The sequence below is a fragment of the Spea bombifrons genome, chromosome 1 (assembly GCF_027358695.1).
Source record: "Spea bombifrons isolate aSpeBom1 chromosome 1, aSpeBom1.2.pri, whole genome shotgun sequence".
Classification (NCBI taxonomy): domain Eukaryota; kingdom Metazoa; phylum Chordata; class Amphibia; order Anura; family Pelobatidae; genus Spea; species Spea bombifrons.
In genome coordinates, this window is record NC_071087.1 from 42944717 (window position 1) to 42968920 (window position 24204).

The following is a 24204-nucleotide window of genomic DNA, read 5'->3' on the forward strand; positions in this document are numbered from 1 at the left end:
TATACCCAAATTAAGCTGTTGTCATGTCAACGTTTTATTACTTTTATCTAAAGGGCTGCAGACCCTCAATCCGAAACCCTGCTGCCTCAGGAAATGCATAAAAAAAAACAACCTGCGATTTTAATAAAGTAAAATAATATATAGTTACATAGTTACATAGGCTTAAACAAGACATGCGTCCATCAAGTTCAGCCTTTCCTATATCTGTTAATTTGTTGCTGTTGATCCAAAAGAAGGCAAAAAACCCCGGCTTCGCTCTTTCCAATTTTGCACTAACCAGGGAAAAAAATTCCTTCTTGACATCAAAATGGCAGTCAGATTTCTCCTTGGATCAATAAGCTGTTTCCCCATAATTAAAGATTATATCCCCGAATATTATGTTTTTCCAGGTATCCATCCAGTTGCAGTTTAAACGTCTAATATTCTGCACACAGGCATCACTGACGCCTTCCAGAACACAGCTGAATAGATCCAAAGCAGGATACATAGATGGGAAGGGGAGCAAAACATTATTAGCATAGGGTCCCAAGCATTTTATATTACACCACCTTATTCTGGTGTCAACTATATGACGCTATACTTTCACTAATCGCCTTCAATTAACAGTTTTGTTCATGATCTAGTACGTTTTCCACAGGTCACGTAGGCAAAGGAAGAGTGAATGCTCCATATGTAGGTTCTTGGATCTGCAAGATCTATTTCTCCCCTAGTCAAAACATGTCAGTTGGCCCTTGCTGTTAACCAGAGGCGTTGCTCACCTCTCGCCAAGATCTGCCTATATTTAGTGGATCTGCCTATGTTTAGTGGATCTGCCTATGTTTAGTGGATCTGCCTATGGTTTATTGGATCTGTATATGGTTCTTGGGTCTACATATAGTTTTTGTATCTACCTATGGTTACTGGATCAGCCTATGGTTACTGGATCTGCATATAGTTCTTGGATCTACCTATGGTTCTTTGATCTACCTATGGTTCTTGGATCTGCCTATGGTTACTGGATCTGCCTATGGTTACTGGATATGCCTATGGTTATTAGATCTGCCTATGGTTATTAGATCTGCCTATGCTTCTTGGATCTGCTTGTAGTTATTGGATCGGCCTATGGTTACTGGATCTGCTTAAGTATTTTGGCTATTGGATAGGGGTTTACAGTAAGAACTATTTCTTACTGTAAACATGTCAGTTGGCCCTTGCTGTTAACCAGAGGCGTCGCTCACCTCTCGCCAAGTAGCGTCCACACCCTATCGACACCGAAGTGAGTGGCATTAGTTTTTATTGCTTGTGAAAGGCGATATATAAGTCGCCCAGAGTCTCATGGAGGGAAATGATTAAGCACACAGCAGACGCGATGAAATCACTGCTCTCCGGGCACGGAAAGCGAACGTTCTTCTCGGAATGCTGCATAGATTTGGGACGAGCCAGACTTCTAGCCAATAGGAAGTCAGCTTTAACCCCTCCTTGTTTGGTTGCCGCTGCCCGTACGGGAGCCCGGGCTGACATGGAGCCTGCTGTACCCCTATGCAGTCCGCGTTACCCCAACATGAAATAAACACCCGCCCCAATCCGTCTCCATGCAGCCCGTGTTAAGCCATTAAAAGCCATAAACATGCTGGGCATGTACGTGCCAGACAGATTTTCCCTGAAGTCTTCCCAAGTCCAAGACGGGATGGGGCTGTACACCAGCAGGCGAGTGAAAAAGGTTTGTCCGATTAAATAGCAGCGGAAGCGGGTGTTACGATGGGATCGGAGGGCTGTTTGCGCGCTCCCACTCCCAGCACTCAGTGCCGGTGTGCCCGTGTACGGGAGAGCTGTGCCCGTGGATGGGAGAGCTGTGCAGCTGCAGCCGGGTGGGGAGATGCCACGTCTACACACTCTCCACAGGCTTAACACGAGGAGCACTCGGGGCTGGAATGCGGAGGGGACCGGGGGCTGCTGTACGTTCATATCTGCACCACAGGAGTCCCTTTTAAGAGGTCTCACACGGTCTATGTGTTCTGCAGTCACTCTGGCACTTAGTGGGTTAATGGAGCTTAAGTTATAATAAAAGAAAATAGAGTATTCCTCCTTCCTCTGTTACTGTTTAAATATGTCTCTCTCTCCTTGCTTATAAACTATAAAGCCAAAGGGCATTAGATGTCATGTACGTATGCTTTACTGAGAGGGTGGTAGATAAGTGGAATGGTACCCATGCAGAAGTGGTAGTGGCTATTACAGTGAAGGAATTTAAACATACATGGGGCAGGCATAAAGCTTACCCCTAGTCTAAGACAAGATTAAGGTCTGAGTCTTTAAGGCAAGAAGAAACAACCTAGATGGGCCGAATGGTTCATATCTGCCGTCACATCGTATGAGACTTCGATGCTCTGTTTCTGGTACTGTTTTTTTCTATGTGGTTGACCCACTTATTTGAACCTGTGCTGTGGGATATGACCCTATCACAATAATTATTTCTACAACATCTAGTCTTAAAATAATTGCTCTTCTGTCTTTTAACTCGCTGACCTATATATATATATATATATATATATATATATACATCCATCCCCTCTCAGTGTATTAGTGTCAGAGGTATCCCTGGTGTGATTGATTCATAGTTATGTCCGCAGTGGTAGTTTGGATCAGAAAATTCTTCACAAGCAGCACTTGGAGGTGTTTTAAGGATAAACATCTGAGTAGCTCTATTAGGGTTTACCCTTCGCTAATATTATATTAAGGCCAGTAAAAAATGGCATATGGTCCACAAGAAGCACATAGCCATTATTTTTACAGATTAGGGATCTTGCAATGGGGCATCTTGTTGCCTGACCCAAGGCAACTGTTCATAGAGCCGCAGGCCTAACTAGAGTGTGATGTGCCGGTGTAGCGATGAGGTTATTTATCAAGATGCTTCAGGACGGAACAATAGCCCGAAATAATGGGTGCGCAGGTTGTAACGCGGCATCTGCCTTTATTATGTGTGCCGTTGCCGCGTTCCTGCGTACAATGATAAGAACATTAAATGAGGTTGATGCAGCACATTTAAATAAGTCATGTAATTGAACCATTTTTGACAGTTCCCTGTTGTAAAATATCTCATTACTCTTTACTGCAGTAAGTACACGGCCTTTTCCCCATGGGCAAATATTATTCTTTCTGACCTCAAAACCCAGTGCTATATGCAGTAATGTAGGTTAGAATTGGTTAAAAATTTGTTTTATCACATTTTGTTCCAATAAACTTCCTTTATCCACAGACCCGGAGGCTGCCATTGTCGTTGGTCATGTTACTTATTTGGTGACTTTTCCTGCTCAATCACCACACTGTGCTGATTCTTTATGGCAATGCTAATGAAGTCTGTTCCTTCGTAGACTTTAATGAAGGTCACAGTGTTTGTCTATTAGATTGGACTACGATAACGCATACAAATAGCTAATATAGCCATCTGAAGATATATTATGTAAAAATTAGAAGTGTTAAACCCAAAAAAACTTTTAATATACTAATAATGAAACCACCCTTTAAGGTGACTTTATAAAGTGTGAGCGACATTCAAAAGATATATATTTCATTTAATAGGGGGAAAAGTTTCGTCCTTTTGCTGGTGAAAAGCGGATACCTAATGAAGTGGATGAAAACATGGATAACAGACTAATGTGGGAGGTAAGAAGCTTAGTTATTTCTATATATAAACCATCTACTAGTCATGGATTTTAAGTGCCAGTCCTTAGTTTTAGATTCTTGCTGGAATTCTAGACTGACCCTTCTTCCGTCTTTTTAATGTTGACCCCAAAACTGCATTGAAATAGCAAAGAAACACAAAAAAGAGGCCAGTGCAAAAAAAAATACAGTCTCAACCCAATGTCTAGTGATAGTAAATGTAACAATGATAATAAACATAAAAATGTGATCATTACTGATAATAATGGTAATGAATAAATCAAAATATACACAAAATATGCAAAGAAATCTTGAGAAAGTCCTGTTTTTGGATTCCATTGATTTTGAGGACTTTCTTAAGATTTCTTATATTTTGATTTATTCATTACCATTATTCTATAAGTAATTATTACATTTTTGTGTTCATTATCATTGTTCTATTTACTTTCACCATACATTGGGTTGAGACTGTATTTATTTATTTTTTTAGCGCTTATTTTAGCCCACTCACTAATATTTTTTTTCTTCTTCTTTTTTTGATACCCAAAACTACATTAAACGTGTTTCAGAGGTGAGCGGAATAGGACTGATATTATAATATTTCTATATTTTCTTCTCACTCTGATAAATAATTTCCATGTTTTTAAAAATACATCTTAGACATAACTTGATACTTACTAGAAAATCTATTGCAAAGTCCACATCAGCTGGCAGCCCTATATTTGTTTATAATGATATAAAATGCTATCAATCAGGAAGCTTTGCTTTATATAATTTTGTCTTGTTCTTTTTTCTTTTATGCGCATAACTTAGGAAAAAACCCTATTGTTTTTATTAAGTCTGAAAAAATATTATTTTATATTTCTTTGTGTGAGATACTTATTCTGAAGCTAAAATATAATTCGGGCAATTTATATTATTAAATAAAATATGGCCAATATTCACTCGTTCTCTAGAAATATTGTTTTTTTTAAATTGTATCAAAGGTAATAAGATTTTTTTTCTCTCTCATTGAAATGAAATTTCCCATCGGTTTTCTGAACTGCTTAGAATAGTATCAAGAGGCCATGCATTTCCTATACTCTTCTATAAGGATACGTTCTCTGTATGTGTGTGTATCTTATCTATTTAGATACAGTATGCCCCACTCAGACCCATATTAAATGGGTAAATACAAGGGCAAATATTTAGCCAAATTTAGGAATTAAAGAAAAACAAACCAAAAAGACTTTAATGCAGTATTTTGGGCAAGACATCAAAGCTTGTCTGCCAGAACATGACAACATCAATAAGAAAAACTATGTTGGTTATTAAACATAACGTGCGGGATAAGCACCCCAAGCATATATCTTAAATTAGAACATAGAAACATAGAATTTGCTAAGAACCATTCTGCTCATCTTGTCTGCCCATTTTCCTGATGTAAAGACTCAGACCTTAATCGGTCCTTGGTCTTGCCCTAGATTCAGGAAAGCCCTTCCATCCTGTACTTTCGCTTTTTAAATGTTTCTCATCTCTTCTCTTCTTCTTTCCTCCAAGCTATAAATATTGAGATTATGTAGTCTTTCCTTATAATTTTTATCCTGCAAACCATTCACCATTTTGGTAGCCCTTCCCTGATTGCTCTCCATTATGTCAATATCCTTTTTGAGATAGTGTCTCCAGAACTGTACCCCAAACAAGAGGGGTTTGTATATACATAATTCTTCCAACATGCACTTGAAATATTTTAGAGCTTGTATATGGTTTGGCTTGCACCGACAAGAGGATGATAAAAATCATGCTTGATATTTTGTTTCAGTGCACACATTTATTTAATTTGTTGATAAACAACACAAATAAACTGTACATAATATATACAATAATAAAGTAACTGACTCCCAAGGGTAGGCAAAGTGCCTGCACAAGGACAACGCTTACTGCAATGTCACAATGCCTTCTGTTGTGTACGTCTGCTGACTCCTTTCTATCAGTTTATACATTCCAATGACTTACAGACTTAACTCCCATCACATCTCTAATATAACCTCTCCTCAAATCTCCAGTACCCCCTGTTACTCCTCAGTACATTCACATTGCAATTTCTTCCATCCCTAAAAATTTGTTTTGTTGGTGACTATAGTCCCAGCTGCCTTGAGATCATTGACAAGATTCCCTGTGTAGTTCTGGGCTGATTCCTCATCGTTCTCATGATTATTGAAACTCCACATGGTGGGATCTTGCATGAAGCCCCAGACCAAGAGAGATTGACAATTATTTTGTGTTTCTTCCATTTGCGAATAATCACACCAACTGTTGTCACCATCTCACCAAGCTGCTTGGCGATGGTCTTGTACCCCATTCCGGTCTTGTGTAGGTCTACAATGGGTCGTGGATGGATATTCCAGCATGACAATGACCCAGAGCACACGGCCAAGACAACAAAGGAGTGGCTCAAGAGGAAGCACATTAAGGTCGTGGAGTGGCCTAGCCAGTCTCCAGACCTTAATCCCACAAAATCTGTGGAGGTAGCTGAAGGTGAGATGTGTGCAAACCTGGTGGCCAACTACAAGAAACGTCTGACCTCTGTGATTGCCAACAAGGGTTTTGCCACTAAGTCATGTTTTGCAAAGGGGTCAAAATGCAAATCAATGTATTACTTATTTGAAATGCGTTATTCTGGATTTTTTGTTGTTATTCTGTCTCTCACTGTTCAAATTATAGACTGTCTTTGTCAGTGGGCAAATGTACAAAATCAGCAGGGGATCAAATATTTTTTTCCTTCACTGTAAATGAGCCTCTGTGTGCTGTGCACCCGCATTAGTACGCCCATGCTCCCTGCTATCAAGGGCTGCAGAATTGTTGCACTATATGTAAGAATAAGAATATTTATGTGTATCTTAGCATATTGCTAACCCTGTTTTTATTTTCCATGAAGAGTAAAGGTTGGGTACGTTTTTGTAAGATGCTTCGCTCTATTTCCAGGTCCGTGGAAGTAAAGGAGAGGTACTGTATATTTTAGATGCAACAAACCCACGCCATTCCAATTGGTTGCGCTTTGTCCATGAGGCACCATCCCAAGAGCAGAAGAACCTGGCAGCTATTCAGGTAACATAACTTGAATATCTCATGTCATTCTCTGAAAAAGCCGGGAAGTATATTTTCTATGATGTCTGGGCGCAGTAATTCTATTAATCCTAGTAACAGATATGTTTTTCTTATTATGGTTGATGATCTTGCAGTAATAGTGTAATCTGAAATGCTCATTGGAACTAGCTGGCTTCATTCCAACTCAGCCACTTCTTATTTAGTGTATGTAGACTACATGAAGGAAACAACTTGTCTGTCATGTCAACGATCTGGCCAATTACCGTATTTGATCGATTAGAGGACGACCCCCTGAAAATTTGAATATTAATTTAGAAAAAAAAGAAAAAGACTACCCTATAGGAAAAACTTTTTCTAGCAAATATTAGTTAACATGTAAACTATTTTTCATATTTAATAAAAACTATGAGAAAAATGCATTTAAAAATAATATTAATTTTGCCAACCTGCCCCACAGCTTGCTATTCTGTCCCCGATATGATTTATACCCCCTATATGCCACTCTCACTCCCTGATATGCCACTTTGCCCCCCTATATGCACCCCCCCAACTTACCGATGCTTCCCTAGACTTGTCACCCGTGCTCCAGACTCCCTGGTGTCAAGTGGGGGCAGCCGGTGGACGTCTGCCCAGTGACAACCTCTGCTGCTACCCGGGACCTCTGCCGGGGCTTCTATGACTGAGCACCGGATGGTAACGCCACACCGGTGCTCCGTCATAGAAGCTTTAGGGGAAGTTTCGGGTAGTGGCAGAGGTTGTCTGTGCGCATCGTGCAGATGTCCACCGGCTGCCAGAGAGGACGATCCAGGTCCCTTGTAGCACTGCGGGGGATCTGGATCTAAGTCTTGTAGTCAGACCTCTATTTGAGGTCTGATTATAAGACAGCCTCGACGAATATAAGACGAGGGGTATTTTTTCAGAGCAAACCTTGTCTTATAATCAAGCAAATACGTTTTTTTCCGGGGGGGGCAAAAAATATCCTCCTCGCTTTTCGCTGGAGGCAGATGTTAATTACCCATAAATAGTAAAATAATGACATGGTGGTAGTAGTAGCTAACAGACTAGCATGTCTTGCGCAGCATGAGAACTACCACAGTCTACAATTCCTATGGTGTTCAGACAGTAAAGGCTGACTGTATATCATGGGAGCTACAGTCAAGAACAAACAAGTTAGCATGTAGTGTAGGTCACCACAACTCCAGTCTACATCCACAATTCCCATTATGTTTAGCTAGCAATATGGCTGGCTGAATAATAGTGTAGATGCAGTCAACAAACAAAAGTTACTGTAGCCCCCTAAGACCAATCTACAGTTACTAGCTACTACCCCAATAATAATCAACTAGCATGGGAGTTGCAGTCATAAGAAGTTAATGTTGTGTAGTGCAGGTCTGTCATGCAGAGCAAACATTCTGAAGTATTACAAAAAAAGACGGTAGTAAATAAGGGACATAGGCTTGGAACCAAGATAGGTCACTTGGTAGTTCATCTGGCATTTAAAGTGCTGTTATTACATTTCTCATGATCAGCCAACCAAATGTATGTGCCTTCTACAGAAGTTTAGTACTCACTTTCCCTTGATACATACCAGACTGGCTGAGAGTCATGGGAAATGTAGTCTCAACAATCTAGAGTGTTAACTAACCCTCGCTGCAATACATTTTTGCAATAAACTACCTTGCGTCTGCAGCATGCAAACTGTCTCTGCCCAGGTAGAGACTTTGTGCCTGTGAAAGAGCATCTGCCAGAGTGAAGGGGTGGAAACCAGATAGAGGGAGAAGAAGATAGAAGACCAATGAGATGTAACTGAAATGCTCCTGTCAATTCTCTCATTAGTAAATAAGCCCCATTTACACTGTCCATACAGAGACACAAGTGGAGTCTATGAAGCATTTGCTTAAATGTCAGTCCCAGGGCTATGTCCAGCACGTATATGTATCTGTAGTGACGTACTCAATGGAATAGGGTGCTATATAAATCATTAATACAATGATGACGATAATAGCGTTGGTGCAGTGAGTGCAAAGTAGCACAATTAATTTACGTAACTGCTTGTCTTTATCAATACCAATAAAAATTCTGGATTAGGATTGATTTTATAAGGCTATATTACAGATATCCCACACACTGTCTAGCTAGACTATCGCTGTATGCCAGGCAGAAACTTGGTGAAGGGCACTATGCTAAGCTACTTATTTGAATTTACATATTGCTGAAACATTTAGTGAACGCAGCAATTCTACTGCAGTCTTTACAACTACAAAGGGAAGATTAACTTGTAATGCAATACATGTTGTAAAGCCCAGTTAGAATTTGTGTCAAGGATACACCGAGGACAGAATTAGACTGTCTGCTTGATTTCTTTATTTTTGAAGGATTCTAAGTTCTTTCAAGGTTATCAAACTTATCCAGTAAACATTTCTTTTCAGCGCACTCTTTTATGATAGAAGTAACCAGCGTTAAATTTCCCAGAGACTTGGGTTAGATGAAATAATGTTGCGTGTTGAAATCTGAAATTACCTTTGAAAATATGCCTCTCATCATAGAATATTTGAAAATGAAAGTGGTCTTAATTTGCGCTTTCAACCGCACTATATGCAGTAACATAAAAGGTTCTAAAACGGTTCAGTTAAAAATAGGTATTTTATGTAATACTTTTGGGATTTATTCACTAAAGGAAGAGTTGTTGTTGTTGCAACTCCCTGGCTTCACTATTTATTATGAAGGCCCATCGTGAATAAGCTTCGCTTGCTGGCCCTATATAATGTCAGGGGTGTGCTAAGACAGATGCATTCCATCCTGATAAATGAAACGCCAAGCATTATCATGATACGTGTCTTCCACGACCACGCAGTAGTAGAGCCGCAGCCTTGCTTGAGGTAAGAGTAAGGGAGGGAGAAGTGTGTATGTACACTAAATAACCATAAGCAGGACCGAACATAGTACATAAAAATCACCTGCCCTATGTAGCATCCCTCACTAGGCAGTTCCAAACTGCCTCTGGAAGCAACATCAGCATGAGCACTATGAGCCAGGAGCTTCATGAAATGGGTTTCCAAGGCCATGCAGATGCACAGAAACCGAAGATCACTATGTGCAGTGCCAATTGTTGGCTGGAGTGGTGTAAAGCATATTGTCACTGGACTCTGGAGCGGTGGAAATGTGCTCTCTGAATCAAAAGTATGGGGCCCTTAGTTCCAGTAACGGGTAATGTTGATGCTACAGCATACAAATAAATTTTACACCATTGTATGCTTCCAACTTTGTGGCATCGGTTTGGAGAAGGCCCTTTCCTGTTCCAGCATGACCATGCACAACGTACAGTCTATAAAGACGTGGTTTGGCGAGTTGAACAACTTTGGGATGAATTAGAATGCCAATTACTAGCATGGCCTTCTTGTTCAACATCCTTGCCTGACCTCACAAATGCTGTTTTGGCTAAATGGGCGCAAATTCCAACAGATACACTCAACAATCTTGTAGAAAGCACAAAAGAGATGTGGGTGTGATAGGCAAGTGTCCACATACTAGTCATATAGTATATGTGTATGGCGTTAGAGTGTGGTAGTGTGCATATATGGCAGTAGTAGACTGATCTACATCCATAAAACACTGAGGTGGTGAGAACTATGTGTGTATAGATGAACTTTAGTATGAATACTCTTTTAAATCTAGGACATTCAATTAACCATGCTTAATTAAGTCCACTTTGATGGATGTGACCCCTCCTGTAGCAAATTCTGACCTTATTTTAGACCTGGGAAATAAATGGTCTCATGTGTTTCAAAACTTCATAGATTCTAATATCATTTTAACTACATACATATTGTTATGAGCTATTTTTAATTTATGTTTCTTTGTGTGAACTTCAGGAAGGGGAGAATATATTCTATTTGGCTATTGATGACATAGAAACTGACACTGAGTTACTAATTGGCTACTTGGATAGTGACATGGAGGAAGCTGAAGAAGAGAATGAAGAAATCAGCAATGTTTGCATCAAAGAAGATGATGAAAATCACAAAGATACACAGCAGTCTGGAGAAAAAGGTGAATTGAGGACTATTTAGAACCCTGAATTTTGCCTTACAGTAATTTTGTGGCTTTTCATACCACACCAAAGGCATCCAACATATAAATCTATTGTAACTTTGACACTATTTACAAAACCCACAGTGGTAAAAGTGTTGGACAATTTAGACAGTCCCAAGATATGTTTTTTTCATGTTTAGCAGGGACATTTGGATCAATTAATCAGGATCACAGCTCATTCATAGGTGATATAATTTTATTTTTAATAGAGTACTTTAAATGTAAAGAAGACCATGGCTGCCCTCTCTGTGAGTCTAGTTTCCCCAGTCAGGAGATTCTAGCAGAACATCTTCAAGCTCTTCACCAGAAGCCAAGTGAAGAAAAGGAGTTTAAATGCAGGAATTGCGGCAAAAAATTCCCAGTGAAACAGGCTCTTCAACGACAGTATGTGTGCTATTTTTGTTAAATTGGTATTGTTCAAGTTATTCCATTTTATTTAAATGTATTAACATCTTAAATAAGAAAAACACACACATGCGTAATAAATATATATGGAAAACAAGTTAATCCTAACAAGTTTTTATAAACGCTACACAAAGAAAAGAAAAAAGTTCAGACTATGGACTTTTTTAAACTATGAATATTTATAAAGGTTGTAAGTAGATCTTCAAGTCGCCTATAGACCTTTTCATATAACAGCTCTTTTCACAGACCACTCTGCCCCATAATATGCCTTTTAACCCCCTAAATGCCAGAGTGGCATATAGGGGTATAAGGCATTTCTGGAGGCAGAGTGCTCTATACAATGCCTTTTAACTCCCTTAATGCCACTCTGCCTCCTGAAATGCCTTATACCTCCCTATATGCCACTCTGCCCCATAATATGCATTTTAACCCCCTAAATGCCAGAATGGGATATAGGGGTATAAGGCATTTCTGGAGGCAGAGTGGCACATAGGGGGTCAAAAGGCATACCATGGGGCACAGTGGCATATAGAGGGTTAAAAGGCATATCATGGGCCACAGTGCCATATTGGAGTGGCAAGCCTGGGGGCAGATGTGCGTAACTGGGGGACAGGTTGAAAAATACGAGAAATAAAAACAAAAAAATCTTTTTCTCAATCATAGCTTTTATTAAAAAAAATAGTTTACATGAATTAACATTTACTGGTAAAACTTTTTTCCTTTGGGGTCGTCTTATATTCAGGCTTTTTCTTTTTTTCCTAAGTTAATATTCAGATTTTGGGGGGTCGTCTTATAATCAGGGTCGTCTTATAATCGAGCAAATACGGTAGTTGATGATATTTAAAAATGTAGTTATATAGCCTACATGTTTAATATGTTTCTTAAAGTAATGTGTTGTCCTCTGTTTTTTCTTAGTGTGCTTCAATGTGCAGATAATATCATCTCTGGAGACTCTTCTGGGAGTTATCACTGTTCAATCTGCAGTATTTCCTTCGGCTCAGCGTTGAGGTTTTGTGATTGAATTACTGAACTGCTGTCTATATTTCTGGCTTCCTTCTTGCATGTCTGCTTTTGAACTTCCTAGCCTTTTTTAACCAAGAAAAAGAAGTACCTCCTTACTTTCTATATAGGTAATGCACGTGTACACATTATCCTTAACTGTAGCGCATGATCAAAGAATGTGTCATTTTATGTTCCTCACTGATATTCCGTGTTGTGTTTAATATAGTTTTGAACAGCATAAGGAAGCATGCAAAGGAGAAACCAGGTTTATCTGTAAGGCTGACAGCTGTGGAAAGAGGTTCCGAAGCAAAGATACACTGAAGAAGCACAAAGAAAATGTTCATTCGGGTGAGGAATCATGGACTGTCCATTGTGACATAAATTCTAATTCTGTTTGGTTCCTTAACTTGATTAGTGGACCATGTTGGATAGTTTAATGGCCAGACAGCCCCACCAAGTTCCTTTTGGAGTACACTGTAATTTTGGATAATCTCGACAAACATGTGCATGTTCTCCAGTTTCACACCCAACATTCTGTTTAAAACCATGGCAGAATGTATTCAATGCTGGAGGAACTGGATATGCTATTCAAGTGGGTTTTTTTTCAATATGTTTATGTATTAAGTTATATTAAGTTTTAGTTCTCAGATGTTACCACGTCATTCCATTTGCTTTTCCACACATGAGTAATCCTAAAATTCCTTTCTCTTCCATTTAAATAAACGTAAGTATCGAAATACTTTTCCCATTACCGTACCCATGTATAAGACACACTTTAATTTTGGGGCCCGGAATTTGAAAAAAAAAATGTATTATCATAAAATTCATACTCATTATCCTCATCACTCCTATCCATTAACTGCCCCTAAATTAAACCTAAAGACCCCATCAACCATAACTGCTCCTAAGTTAACTCTAAAGGCCCTATTAACCATAACTGCTCCTAAATTAACCCCCACCTCCCCTAACTTAAAAAAACCCAAAAAACTAAATATAGCCTTTTAGAACGTTCACATGGAATGCCACTGGATGCCTAAATGCTGAAATCCAGAGATAACTCATATCATGTAATCAAGTTTTTCCCCATAGTTCTATTTTCTTGGGGAATGCTTATTTCCAACTTTAGTCACATGACATAAGTATATGACTGTTAGGCTGGTATATGTAGTTGCCGTGACAGCAGACAAAATGTACAGTTTTGGGCTTATGTGTTTAACCCACGACACTCCTAAATGAACCAGATATGTAAGAGTGCCTTTTTGTTGTTAAAAACGTTAGTTTAGTATAATATAGAGGAACCATGGTTTTATATGGTGTGTATTTTTTCACTTTTATATTGTGGTATTTCTACCAAATGTTCAGGAATAATACCAATACTAACAATCAATAGAAGAAACATGCAATAAATTGCTGTTTCCAATAACTTTAAGAGCTGCAGTCAAGGATGATGCATTTTGCATCCTCGCTTGCTACCATATGGCCATTTGCATAAAATGTTTCTTAAATAGGAGCCCAGAGGGGAGAAGGTCTCCACATATGTGAGCATGTGTTTCTCACCACAGGCTTGCCATGTTATTCAGATATGGTACAATTTATTCTCTCCTTTTAAATTCTGTTTCCAGAACTATATGCATCCCATACAGTGGCGGAACTACCGGGGTCGCAGGGGTCGCGACTGCGACCGGGCCCCGGTGGCAGGGGGGCCCAAGCCAAGGGGCCGCCCGAAATCGGGCCCCGGCGGCAAGGGGCCCCAAGGTCTATGAGTTATAGACGGCCGTAGAGGCCGCATAGGCCCAGTCAGGACCGGACTGACTGGGCCTATGCGGCCTCTACGGCCGTCTATAACTCAGGGCAAAAGGGGCACTTGCCCCTTAACCCTGCAGCAGCTGCTACCGGGCCCGCCACTCTAGGGGGCCCGGGCAACCCCCACGATTAATTCCGCGGGGGGCCGCTACTTACTGGCAGACGAGGATGCCGGGGGACGCAGGAATCCAACAGTCACGTGACGTACGTGACGTACGTCACATGACCCTGCTGCGCATCTGCTTCCCCCTATGCACTGAACAAGTTGGTCTGCGAGCGCCGAGCGGCACATACTTTTTACATCTTCGGTTGTTCAGGTAAGGGGAGGCTGCATGAAGGAGTATTTGAGATTGAGTGAGAGAATTAATGAATATCTGTGAAGGAGTGAGTGAATGAATGTTTGTGAATGAGTATATGTAAATGAGTATCTGAATGAGGGAATTAATGAGTATCAATGTATGAATATCTGAATGATTGAATGGATTATCTGTGAATTAGTGAGTAAATATTTGTGAATTAATATATATGTGTGTGTGTGTGTGTGAGAGATAGCATGGATGTGTAAGGGGGGGGCAAAGATACCACAGTCAGGGTGTTTTGGTGGAAAGATGCCACAGGAGGGCTGTTTTGGGGCCAAAAATGCCACAGGAGAGCTGTTATGGTGGCAAAGATGCCACAGGCGGGCTGTTATGGGGCCAAAGATCCCACAGGCGGGCTGTTATGGTGGCAAAGATGCCACAGGAGGGCTGTTATGGGGCCAAAGATGCCACAGGCGGGCTGTTATGGGGCCAAAGATGCCACAGGAGTGCTGTTTTGGGGCCAAAGATGCCACAGGAGGGCTGTTTTGGGGCCAAAGATGCCACAGGAGGGCTGTTATGGTGGCAAAGATGCCACAGGCGGGCTGTTATGGGGCCAAAGATGCCACAGGCGGGCTGTTATGGGGCCAAAGATGCCACAGGCGGGCTGTTTTGGTGGCAAAGATGCCACAGGCGGGCTGTTTTGGGGCCAAAGATGCCACAGGAGTGCTGTTTTGGGGCCAAAGATGCCACAGGAGGGCTGTTTTGGGGCCAAAGATGCCACAGGAGGGCTGTTATGGTGGCAAAGATGCCACAGGAGGGCTGTTATGGGGCCAAAGATGCCACAGGCGGGCTGTTATGGGGCCAAAGATGCCACAGGCGGGCTGTTATGGTGGCAAAGATGCCACAGGAGGGCTGTTATGGTGGCAAAGATGCCACAGGAGGGCTGTTATGGTGGCAAAGATGCCACAGGCGGGCTGTTATGGGGCCAAAGATGCCACAGGCGGGCTGTTATGGGGCCAAAGATGCCACAGGAGGGCTGTTATGGTGGCAAAGATGCCACAGGAGGGCTGTTATGGGGCCAAAGATGCCACAGGCGGGCTGTTATGGGGCCAAAGATGCCACAGGCGGGGTGTTTTGGTGGCAAAGATGCCACAGGCGGGCTGTTTTGGTGGAAAGATTATTTATGTATTCAAAGAAAAAGGGGCGCATGTACAAAAAGGGCCCTATGTACATGCGCCCCTTTTTCTTTGATTATGCCCTTTGAACATGCGCCCCTTTTTCTTTGATTTTTTTACAGAAATGATTCAATATGTAAATTGAATTTGTTGAAAAAAAATTGTTGGGTAAAAATCATGTTTTTTTGGGGGGGTGGGGGGCCCTTAACAGATTCTCGCACCCGGGCCCTGAGGGGTCTAGTTACGCCCCTGATCCCATATTTAAAATGATGAGTAGTACACACGACTCACCATGTGAACTTCGTAGTAGGTGAAAACCATATGATATCAATATTCTTTTTAAGGCATCTTTAAGACGCCTCATGATCTCGCTACTCGATGTTCAGTTTTCAGAGAGCTATATTTTCCCAAACAAACAATTAAACCATAAATTGTCAACAAATGTTAGCGTGAAATTAGTTGGCTCTGTGTCCATACTTTCCGAGTCATATGACGTGAATTACACGAGTGTTGTTAGCTCTGCATTGTTTTGTTAATGAAAACTGCTTTGAAATATACTAAACAATTGGAACACCTATTGAGAACTGCTGCATTGGGACTAATTTATAATACAGTCCAATTTCCCTTAAGCAAAGCCCCAACGATGGCGTTTGATTGTACCATGAGAACTGTTTTCTTCCCACTTCTCTGTTTTTAGTAAGGATATATGTTTTTCTTTTTTTAGGGAACTCTAGAAAAAGGCTGATGTGTACTGTCTGTAACAAGAAGTGTTCTTCATCAGTCAACCTCCAAGAGCATAGAAAGGTCAGTTCATTGAAGGTGAACACACAGCTAGTATAGAAATGTAAGATCATACATACAATTGTTGTACAGACTGTGTGACTGAATTGGCCAACATGATGGTACGTAAAAGATTTAGCCATTGGGTACTTTTGAACTCGTAAACTTTAAAACTCCTTTTAGGAAACACAATTATCGGTTATATGTAAATAAATGTGAGAGTGGACGGTTTCATGATTTGCCATGTACTTTCGGCTTATTCTTGAAGTACACTTGCCACCTAAAGAATTTTCATTAATCAGTAGAGCATAACAAATGTTTTGATATTTGGGGAATTAACATACTTAACCCCTTAACCCCTTAACGACAATCCACGTACATGTACGGGGTTGCCGTGCAACGGGTTAACGACAATGCCCGTACATGTACGGGCTGCCGTTAAATAGCTGCATCGCCGCGATCGCGGCGTTTTCGCCGCGATCGGCGGCTTTGCAGCATCCACGGAAGCCTCCCAAGTGAGGCTGACCGTGGATCCGGGGAGGGCAGCCCTCGGCAGCCCTCCCCGGAAGAAAAATGGCCGCCGCCGCACCGATCATGAAAGATCGCGGCGGCGCCCGGCTAAAACAGCTTAGGAAGCGATCGGAATCGCTTCCTAAGCATAAATGGTGTTACTGACATGCCTCGATATCGAGGCATGTCAGTAACACTACCCCCCTACCCCGATCACCTTGTGATTGCTCCGAAGAGCAACCACAAGTGCCATCCTGTAAATGACGTTGCCGTCATTCACAGGATGGCATCAACAATAGAAATGAGTTCACAAGAGGGTCTATCCAGACCCTCTTGTGAACTCTCGAGCTCCTCCTGCAGGTTGAATGCAGGTACTGCATCCAACCATGCAAGGTCAATGGAGCCCAGCTCACTAATGAGTGATTAGTAAAAAAAAAAAAAAAATTAAATTAAAAAATTAAAAAAAAAAAAAATTTAAAAAATGTTTAAAAAAAATAAAAATAATATGGTAACATAGAAAAATCCCCACTGTCACCAAAAAAAAATAAAAAAAAATTAATAAGCGAGTCCTAAAATTCTTTATCTGTACAAAAATTCCAGCATGGAAAGAGTTAAAATATTGGCATTACAAATGCCCATAGGGTGTCTCGTATTAAAAAATGCATGAGTGGATGGGATAAATTGAATTGGCCGGGTTCAAAGGTGTCCCAAATATGGGACATGGGGGCAGTAGGATCAGATGTCTAAATGGCCAAAAAATACACACCTCACAAAGGTGGCCTTTTACCTCCCAAATAACCCAACAAACCCATACATGTGGGGTATCACTGCGCTCAGGAGATGTTACTGAACACATATTGGGGTGTTGTTTGACAGGGACATACACCAGGAGCGATAAATTCATACCTGAAGTACAACGTGTGTGAAAAAAATACAAAAAAATTTACTACCATAAAGTTTCACAAAGGCTGGTGGTAAAGTTAGTGCATGGAAAGGGTTAAATTACCAGCATGTGAAATACCTTGGGGTGTCTAGTTTTTAAAAATATATGACTTGATGGGGTAAATTGCATTGGCCGGCTTCAAAGATACCCGAAATGGCACATGGGGGGAAGAATTACCAGATTTGGAAAAAAAGGTTTTGAAATAGCAAAACGCTACCTGTACTTATTGCCCCATAACGTGCAGAGACAAGCAAAAAAACATAAAAACATTGGGTATTTCTAAACTCAGGACAAATAGTAGAATCTATTTAGCAGGTTTTTTCATTCGTTTTTGCAGATGAGTAAAAGTTTTTTGTTTAAAAAGTGAGAAAAAGTAATTTTTTAACAAAAAATCCCCATATTTTATCATTTTTTTTATAGTAAATTAGATGATATGATAAAATTAATGGTATCTAAAGAAAGCCCTGTTTGTCCTGAAAAAAACAATATATAATATGTGTGGGAGCACGAAATGAGAAAGAAGAAAATCACAGCTAAACAGGAACACCGAAAAATGTTAAAATAGCCATTGTCCCACAATATACTACGAGTAATAACCCCTATTGTCCTTAAGGGGTTAAACAGTTCTGAAAATAGTGTTTTATGTAATAGTTTTAATCACATTAACTTCCTCTTGTGCTTCTTAGATAACATTAACCTGTGGGCCTCTGACAACTTCTAGCTGGCTTCTTGCTTGAAATATTTTTAAAGCTTTTATCCTCTAGTAAAAAAACATTCAATGCATCCAAATGCAGAGTTGTCCTATAAGATTATTCAAGCATCACATAAAGTTGCATTTAATGCAAAATAATGGGTCGGATTAATCCCCAACCATGTCGTCTTTGACGCCTTGATTTGGCTTTCACTGTGATGACTTTATATAATGTTTGGAAGATCTTGGAACTGAATTATTTAATAAAAGGTAAGGGTTGTTTCATCATGAGCATAGATGTATGAAAGCAGTTTCTGACCAGCCAATGGCCTGTTATAGGCACACATTGAATCTCTTAAGAAAGCAAACATCTTATTTGTACCATATATAAAATTGCATTGCAGTGACTCGTAAACGTGTACATAGTTTTGCTGGGCTGCACTCTAGGTATATAACAATTCATTTTATCCCAATAAGCTGCATCTCCTTACATTCCCCATCCCGGTGTTTTCTTAGTTAGATTCAAACAGTATAGTGTTAATGTTGCTTGGGGGAATGTATGAGAGACAATACTGTGTTATGTAAAGGCTTCTCTGGCATAATGGAAGCTAGTTTTGTTTTTCTGATGCATAGGGTTTAATGCTGAAGCGTAAATTGGAGTGGTTCCATAGTAAAGTTATAGATGGAGAACATTCAGTAGAAATCAAAGTCCGATACGTTTTCATTTAAAGTATATCTGTCCCATTCCCAAATTTAACATTATCATTCAGTACACTTAATTAGCCCACGTAAAGTAAAATAAGCAATATATACGGTACACAAATTAAAAAGCTACCTAATTTTATACCATGGGAGCAGTTATCCAAATTTCCTATTCTCATAATTTTCAAAATGATTCATTTTCTTTTTGTTAAATAAAGACAGCCAAGTACTGCAAGTTACGTGAATAATATTTTAAAATTGAGAAAAAATATGCTGACCCCAGTAAAGCCACAATGAAGGAGTAGTATCTGTTTGTATAGTGATCCTCAAAGGGATTTCTGGGCAGAAAGTCTCACTAGTATTAACCCCTTTACGACGATTGATGTACTAGTACATCTTTGGCAACAGAGGAGATGCTAGTACATCCTAAGGCTTCAACCATCAGCAGGGATGAATCCAAAATGGCTGAAGCTCAGCAAGTTATTATGAGAGTGCTCAAAGTAAGCTTGTTCACGTTATGGAGAGTTAAATGGCCGAACTTCTATTCGGGCATTTTTCCTTGGAGACCCGAAGGGGTCTGTAGAGTGTATAGTCACTGTGTGATGTGTGAGGGGAGCTCACTGCAGGCACTGTGACAGGTTGTCACAGCACCCAGCAGGAGTATGAGAAGAAGGAGAAGTGCACTGTGTCATCATGACATCACAAGGATTTCCCCTGCTTGGAAAAAGATCTCTGGCGTCTGGCAGATACATTTTGTGGTTTCAATTCACAGAATTCATAATGAATTATAACCATCCCAATCATGTCTTAGTTCAGCATGATAGGGACCTGTCATCCACAAATGTGTAGGATCCACTACAGGTAAGTATCACACTTCATACATACATACATACATATATATATACATTTTTCAAAATAAGTGTGTACACATAAGACTGGCTCTGGTCATTTCCAATATGGTTGCCTGAGTGCTGTGCATGCATTCCCCAAAACTTCCTTCTGTGTAGGGCTGCAACTAACGATTATTTTCATAATCGATTAGTTGGCCGATTATTTTGTCGATTAATCGATTAATCGGATAAAAAAAATGAATGTAAATTTTTCATTTATTTAAAATAATTTAACCCCTTAAGGACAATGGGCGGTCCCTAAACCCATTGAAAACAATGCATTTTGAGCCCGTACATGTACGGGCTTTGTCATTAAGGGGTTAATAAACAAATGATGTTAAATACAAACAGCAGAATAAAAAAAAAACTTTGATAAAATGCATTTCTTGTCTTTATTTCCCAACCAGCCCCCCCAATGTATGCACATTTGAGCCCAGGCTTGCCATGCTGCCTCCCAGACATGCCACGCTGCCTTCCACATATGCCACGCTGCCTCCCACATATACCATTCCACGCTGCCTCCCACATATACCACTCCACGCTGCCTCCCAGACATGCCGCTCCACGCTGTCTCCCACATATGCCACTCCATGCTGTCTCCCACATATGCCACGCTGCCTCCCACATTTACCACTCCACGCTGCCTCCCACATATGCCACTCCACGCTGCCTCCCAGACATGCCACTCCACGCTGCCTCCCACATATGCCACTCCACGCTGCCTCCCACATATACCACTCCACGCTGCCTCCCACATACGCCACTCCACGCTGCCTCCCACATATACCACTCCACGCTGCCTCCCACATACGCCACTCCACGCTGCCTCCCACATACGCCACTCCACGCTGCCTCCCACATACGCCACTCCACGCTGCCTCCCACATACGCCACTCCACGCTGCCTCCCACATACGCCACTCCACGCTGCCTCCCACATACGCCACTCCACGCTGCCTCCCACATATGCCACTCCACGCTGCCTCCCACATATGCCACTCCACGCTGCCTCCCACATATGCCACTCCACGCTGCCTCCCACATATGCCACGCTGCCTCCCACATATGCCACTCCACGCTGCCTCCCACATATGCCACTCCACGCTGCCTCCCACATATGCCACTGTGCCTGATACGCCTTATACCCCCTGATACACCACTCCATCCTCCCCAGGCATGCCACACTGCCTCCCAGACATGCCACGCTGCCCTCCCCACATATGCCTTATATAATGTATATGCCTTATACCCCCAGATATGTCACTCCGTCCTCCCCAGATATGCCTTATACCCCCCCCAGATATCTCATAGTCCCCTCATAGAGTCACAGACCCGTTCACAGCACACTGACACCATACTTTAATACATAATCTTCACTGCCCCCAGGATTTAGATTCCCCTTAGTTTGGCCCCCCTTTATCTCTAACTGCACCTTAAGTTAACTTTATTAAATTAATCAAATTAACCCTCAGTCCTCATCATTAAATTAACCCTAAACACCCCATTAACCACAGCATCCCCTAAATTAACCCTAAAGACCCTGTCAACCACAACAGCCCCTAAATTAACCCTAAACACACCATTAACCACAACTGCCTCAAATTAACCCCAAACACCCAATTAACCACAGCTGCTCCTAAATTAACCCTAAACACCCCATTAACCATAGCTGCCCCTAAATTAGCCCTAAACACCCTATTAACCATAGCTGCCCCTAAACACCCCATTAACCATAGCTGCCCCTAAACACCCCATTAACCATAGCTCCCCCTAAATTAACCCTAAACACCCCATTAACCATAACAACCCCTAAATTAACCCCCACCTCCCCTAACTTTCAGCAGCCCAAATATTAATTTTATACTTACAGTTAGATGAGTGTCACAGCCATGTGGTTCTGGCCTTCTGGGAGAAGGAAGGGGGCGGGGCCAGTTGTCACAGTGATTACAGGGAGGGGCTGGTAAGTAGGAGCTGCTGCTGTGAGTCAGACTAAACTATTATATAATGAGGGGGATTTTTCAGAGCGTTTGCTGTGAAAAAACCCTCATTTTATAATCGATAATAATCGATTCAACTAATCGATAATGAAATTCGTTGGCAACGAATTTCATTATCGATTATTATCGATTTTATCGATTAGTTGTTGCAGCCCTACTTCTGTGACATGGTGGAGGGACTTGTGAATGCACATCTAGCCTGACTAGCAGCCAGTGTTTCACATATATATATATATACACCGTATTTGCTCGATTATAAGACGACCCTGATTATAAGACGACCCCCCAAAATCTAAATATTCATTTAGAAAAAAAACAAAAAGCCTGAATATAAGACTACCCTATAGGAAAAAAGTTTTACCAGTAAATATTAATTCATTTAAACAATTTTTTCATATTTAATAAAAGCTATGATTGAGAAAAATATATATTTTTTATTTCCTTTTATTTGCCAATAGTATATATAACTGCTAACAGCAATCAAACTCCTATCAAGCCAAGGCAGCCAGTACATGCTGGAACCTGGGGATGATAGGAGTTTGAGTACAGCCTCCCTATGCCATGCTACCACCCCCCCCTTACACATCCATGCTATCACACACACACACTCATTCACAAACATTTAAATACTCATTCATTCCATTAATCACACATACACACACACGCTCAAACCCCCCACCCCCTTACCTGAACTGCAGATCTCCCACTCGCAGACTTCTGCAGGGGCCCGGCTGTGCGAGCAACTTCTCTGGCCCCGCCCCCAGAGGAAGGAGGGGGAGGCAGAATTATGTGACACTCTGCTAGCTTCCTGCTGCTAATAGAAGAGACGCTGCTCGGGACCAAAGCACTGGTAAGCAGCCTGGCCCCAGCAGACAGTTTTTTGAGGTCTAATTAGAAGACGACCTCGATTATAAGACGAGGGGTATTTTTCTGAGCATTTGCTCTGGAAGAAACCTTGTCTTATAATCGAGCAAATACGGTATGTATATATATATATATATATATATATATATATATATATATATATATATATATATATATATATATATATATATATATATGTGTGTATATATATACATATACATATATAAGCTAGAAAACTACAGGTAAATAGGGCCAGGCAAGCGCTTCTTGTAGAAGAGGTTCACTGGCTTTGGCTCTTCATATTGGGTAATATAGTATCTTCAAACTCTCCTGTCAACTCCCACTTTAGTGAATAAACCCCTACACTACCTTCCGCAGAGCCACAACTCCGTTCAAGGTGGTATATTTACTTGTAACCATTAGCTCATTTCCCTAAATGAGGCTGAAGGGACAACGCTAAGTTTTTTAAGTAAGTCACTTTAAATGAAGATAATATGATATAGTTTTCATCTTTTTTGACTCACAGAACCCTGTTTATCCAAGACCTGGAAATTTTGCAAATTTCAAAAAAAAATGTTAGAAATAACAGTTTATTTCTAATCTCTTAACAGCCCGCACATTTTCATTAGGTTGGTAAAATAAAAAAAGGTGAATGCTACCTGCAACACATTCTACCGATTGCTTTCTTATTATCTTCATTTTACAATAGCAAATAGGTTGATAGCGGAAACAAAATAACACAATTTCTAAAACAAATTATCTAGTTATGAGTGTTTTGCTGTTAAACATTTATTCAGTGATAATACTCTTGTGAATGTGCCCTAGAAATAGATTTGCTGTAAAAAATAACAAAACAAAAAACTGAGAAAATCAATCTGTGAATACATTTAATTTAGCATTAAATACATGCAGTGTGAGAAGCCACATATTTAATTATCACTAAACACTCATTTTGCAGGTTCATGAAATTTATGAGTGTCAGGATTGTGACAAGAAATTTATTTCAGCAAACCAACTTAGACGGCATATGATAACCCACTCAGGTAAAACTGCTACATCTGCATGCGCGTGTGACTGCTAACATTAATACCAGGACAAGTCTTATAGTGTCAGTGTTTTTTTTTTTTTTTTTTTTTTTTTTTTAACAGTTTTTAGACTCTGAATGTGTATGTACAGTATCTCACAAAAGTGAGTACACCCCTCACATTTTTGTAAATATTTTATTACATCTTTTCATGTGACAACACTGAAGAAATAACACTCTGCTACAATGTAAAGTAGTGAGTGTACAGCCTATATAACAGTGTAAATTTGCTGTCCCCTCAACAT

At 40.6% G+C, this 24204-nt stretch overlaps 1 protein-coding gene across 2 annotated transcripts in view; it reads left to right on the forward strand.

Moving 5' to 3' along the window:
• Positions 1-1474: 1474 nt before the first annotated feature.
• Positions 1475-24204, forward strand: part of PRDM5 (PR/SET domain 5) — a 59869-nt gene continuing 37139 nt past the window's right edge. The window contains exons 1-9 of one of the 2 annotated variants that reach the window (XM_053461420.1): positions 1475-1699; positions 3556-3639; positions 6601-6723; positions 10596-10773; positions 11025-11199; positions 12136-12228; positions 12449-12570; positions 16224-16303; positions 23834-23918. In XM_053461420.1, coding sequence (XP_053317395.1) covers positions 1607-1699; positions 3556-3639; positions 6601-6723; positions 10596-10773; positions 11025-11199; positions 12136-12228; positions 12449-12570; positions 16224-16303; positions 23834-23918 — 1033 coding nt within the window. In that variant the 5' untranslated portion in view covers positions 1475-1606. The remainder of the gene's footprint in view (positions 1700-3555; positions 3640-6600; positions 6724-10595; positions 10774-11024; positions 11200-12135; positions 12229-12448; positions 12571-16223; positions 16304-23833; positions 23919-24204) is intronic. The other variant, XM_053461421.1, reaches the window with a different exon arrangement.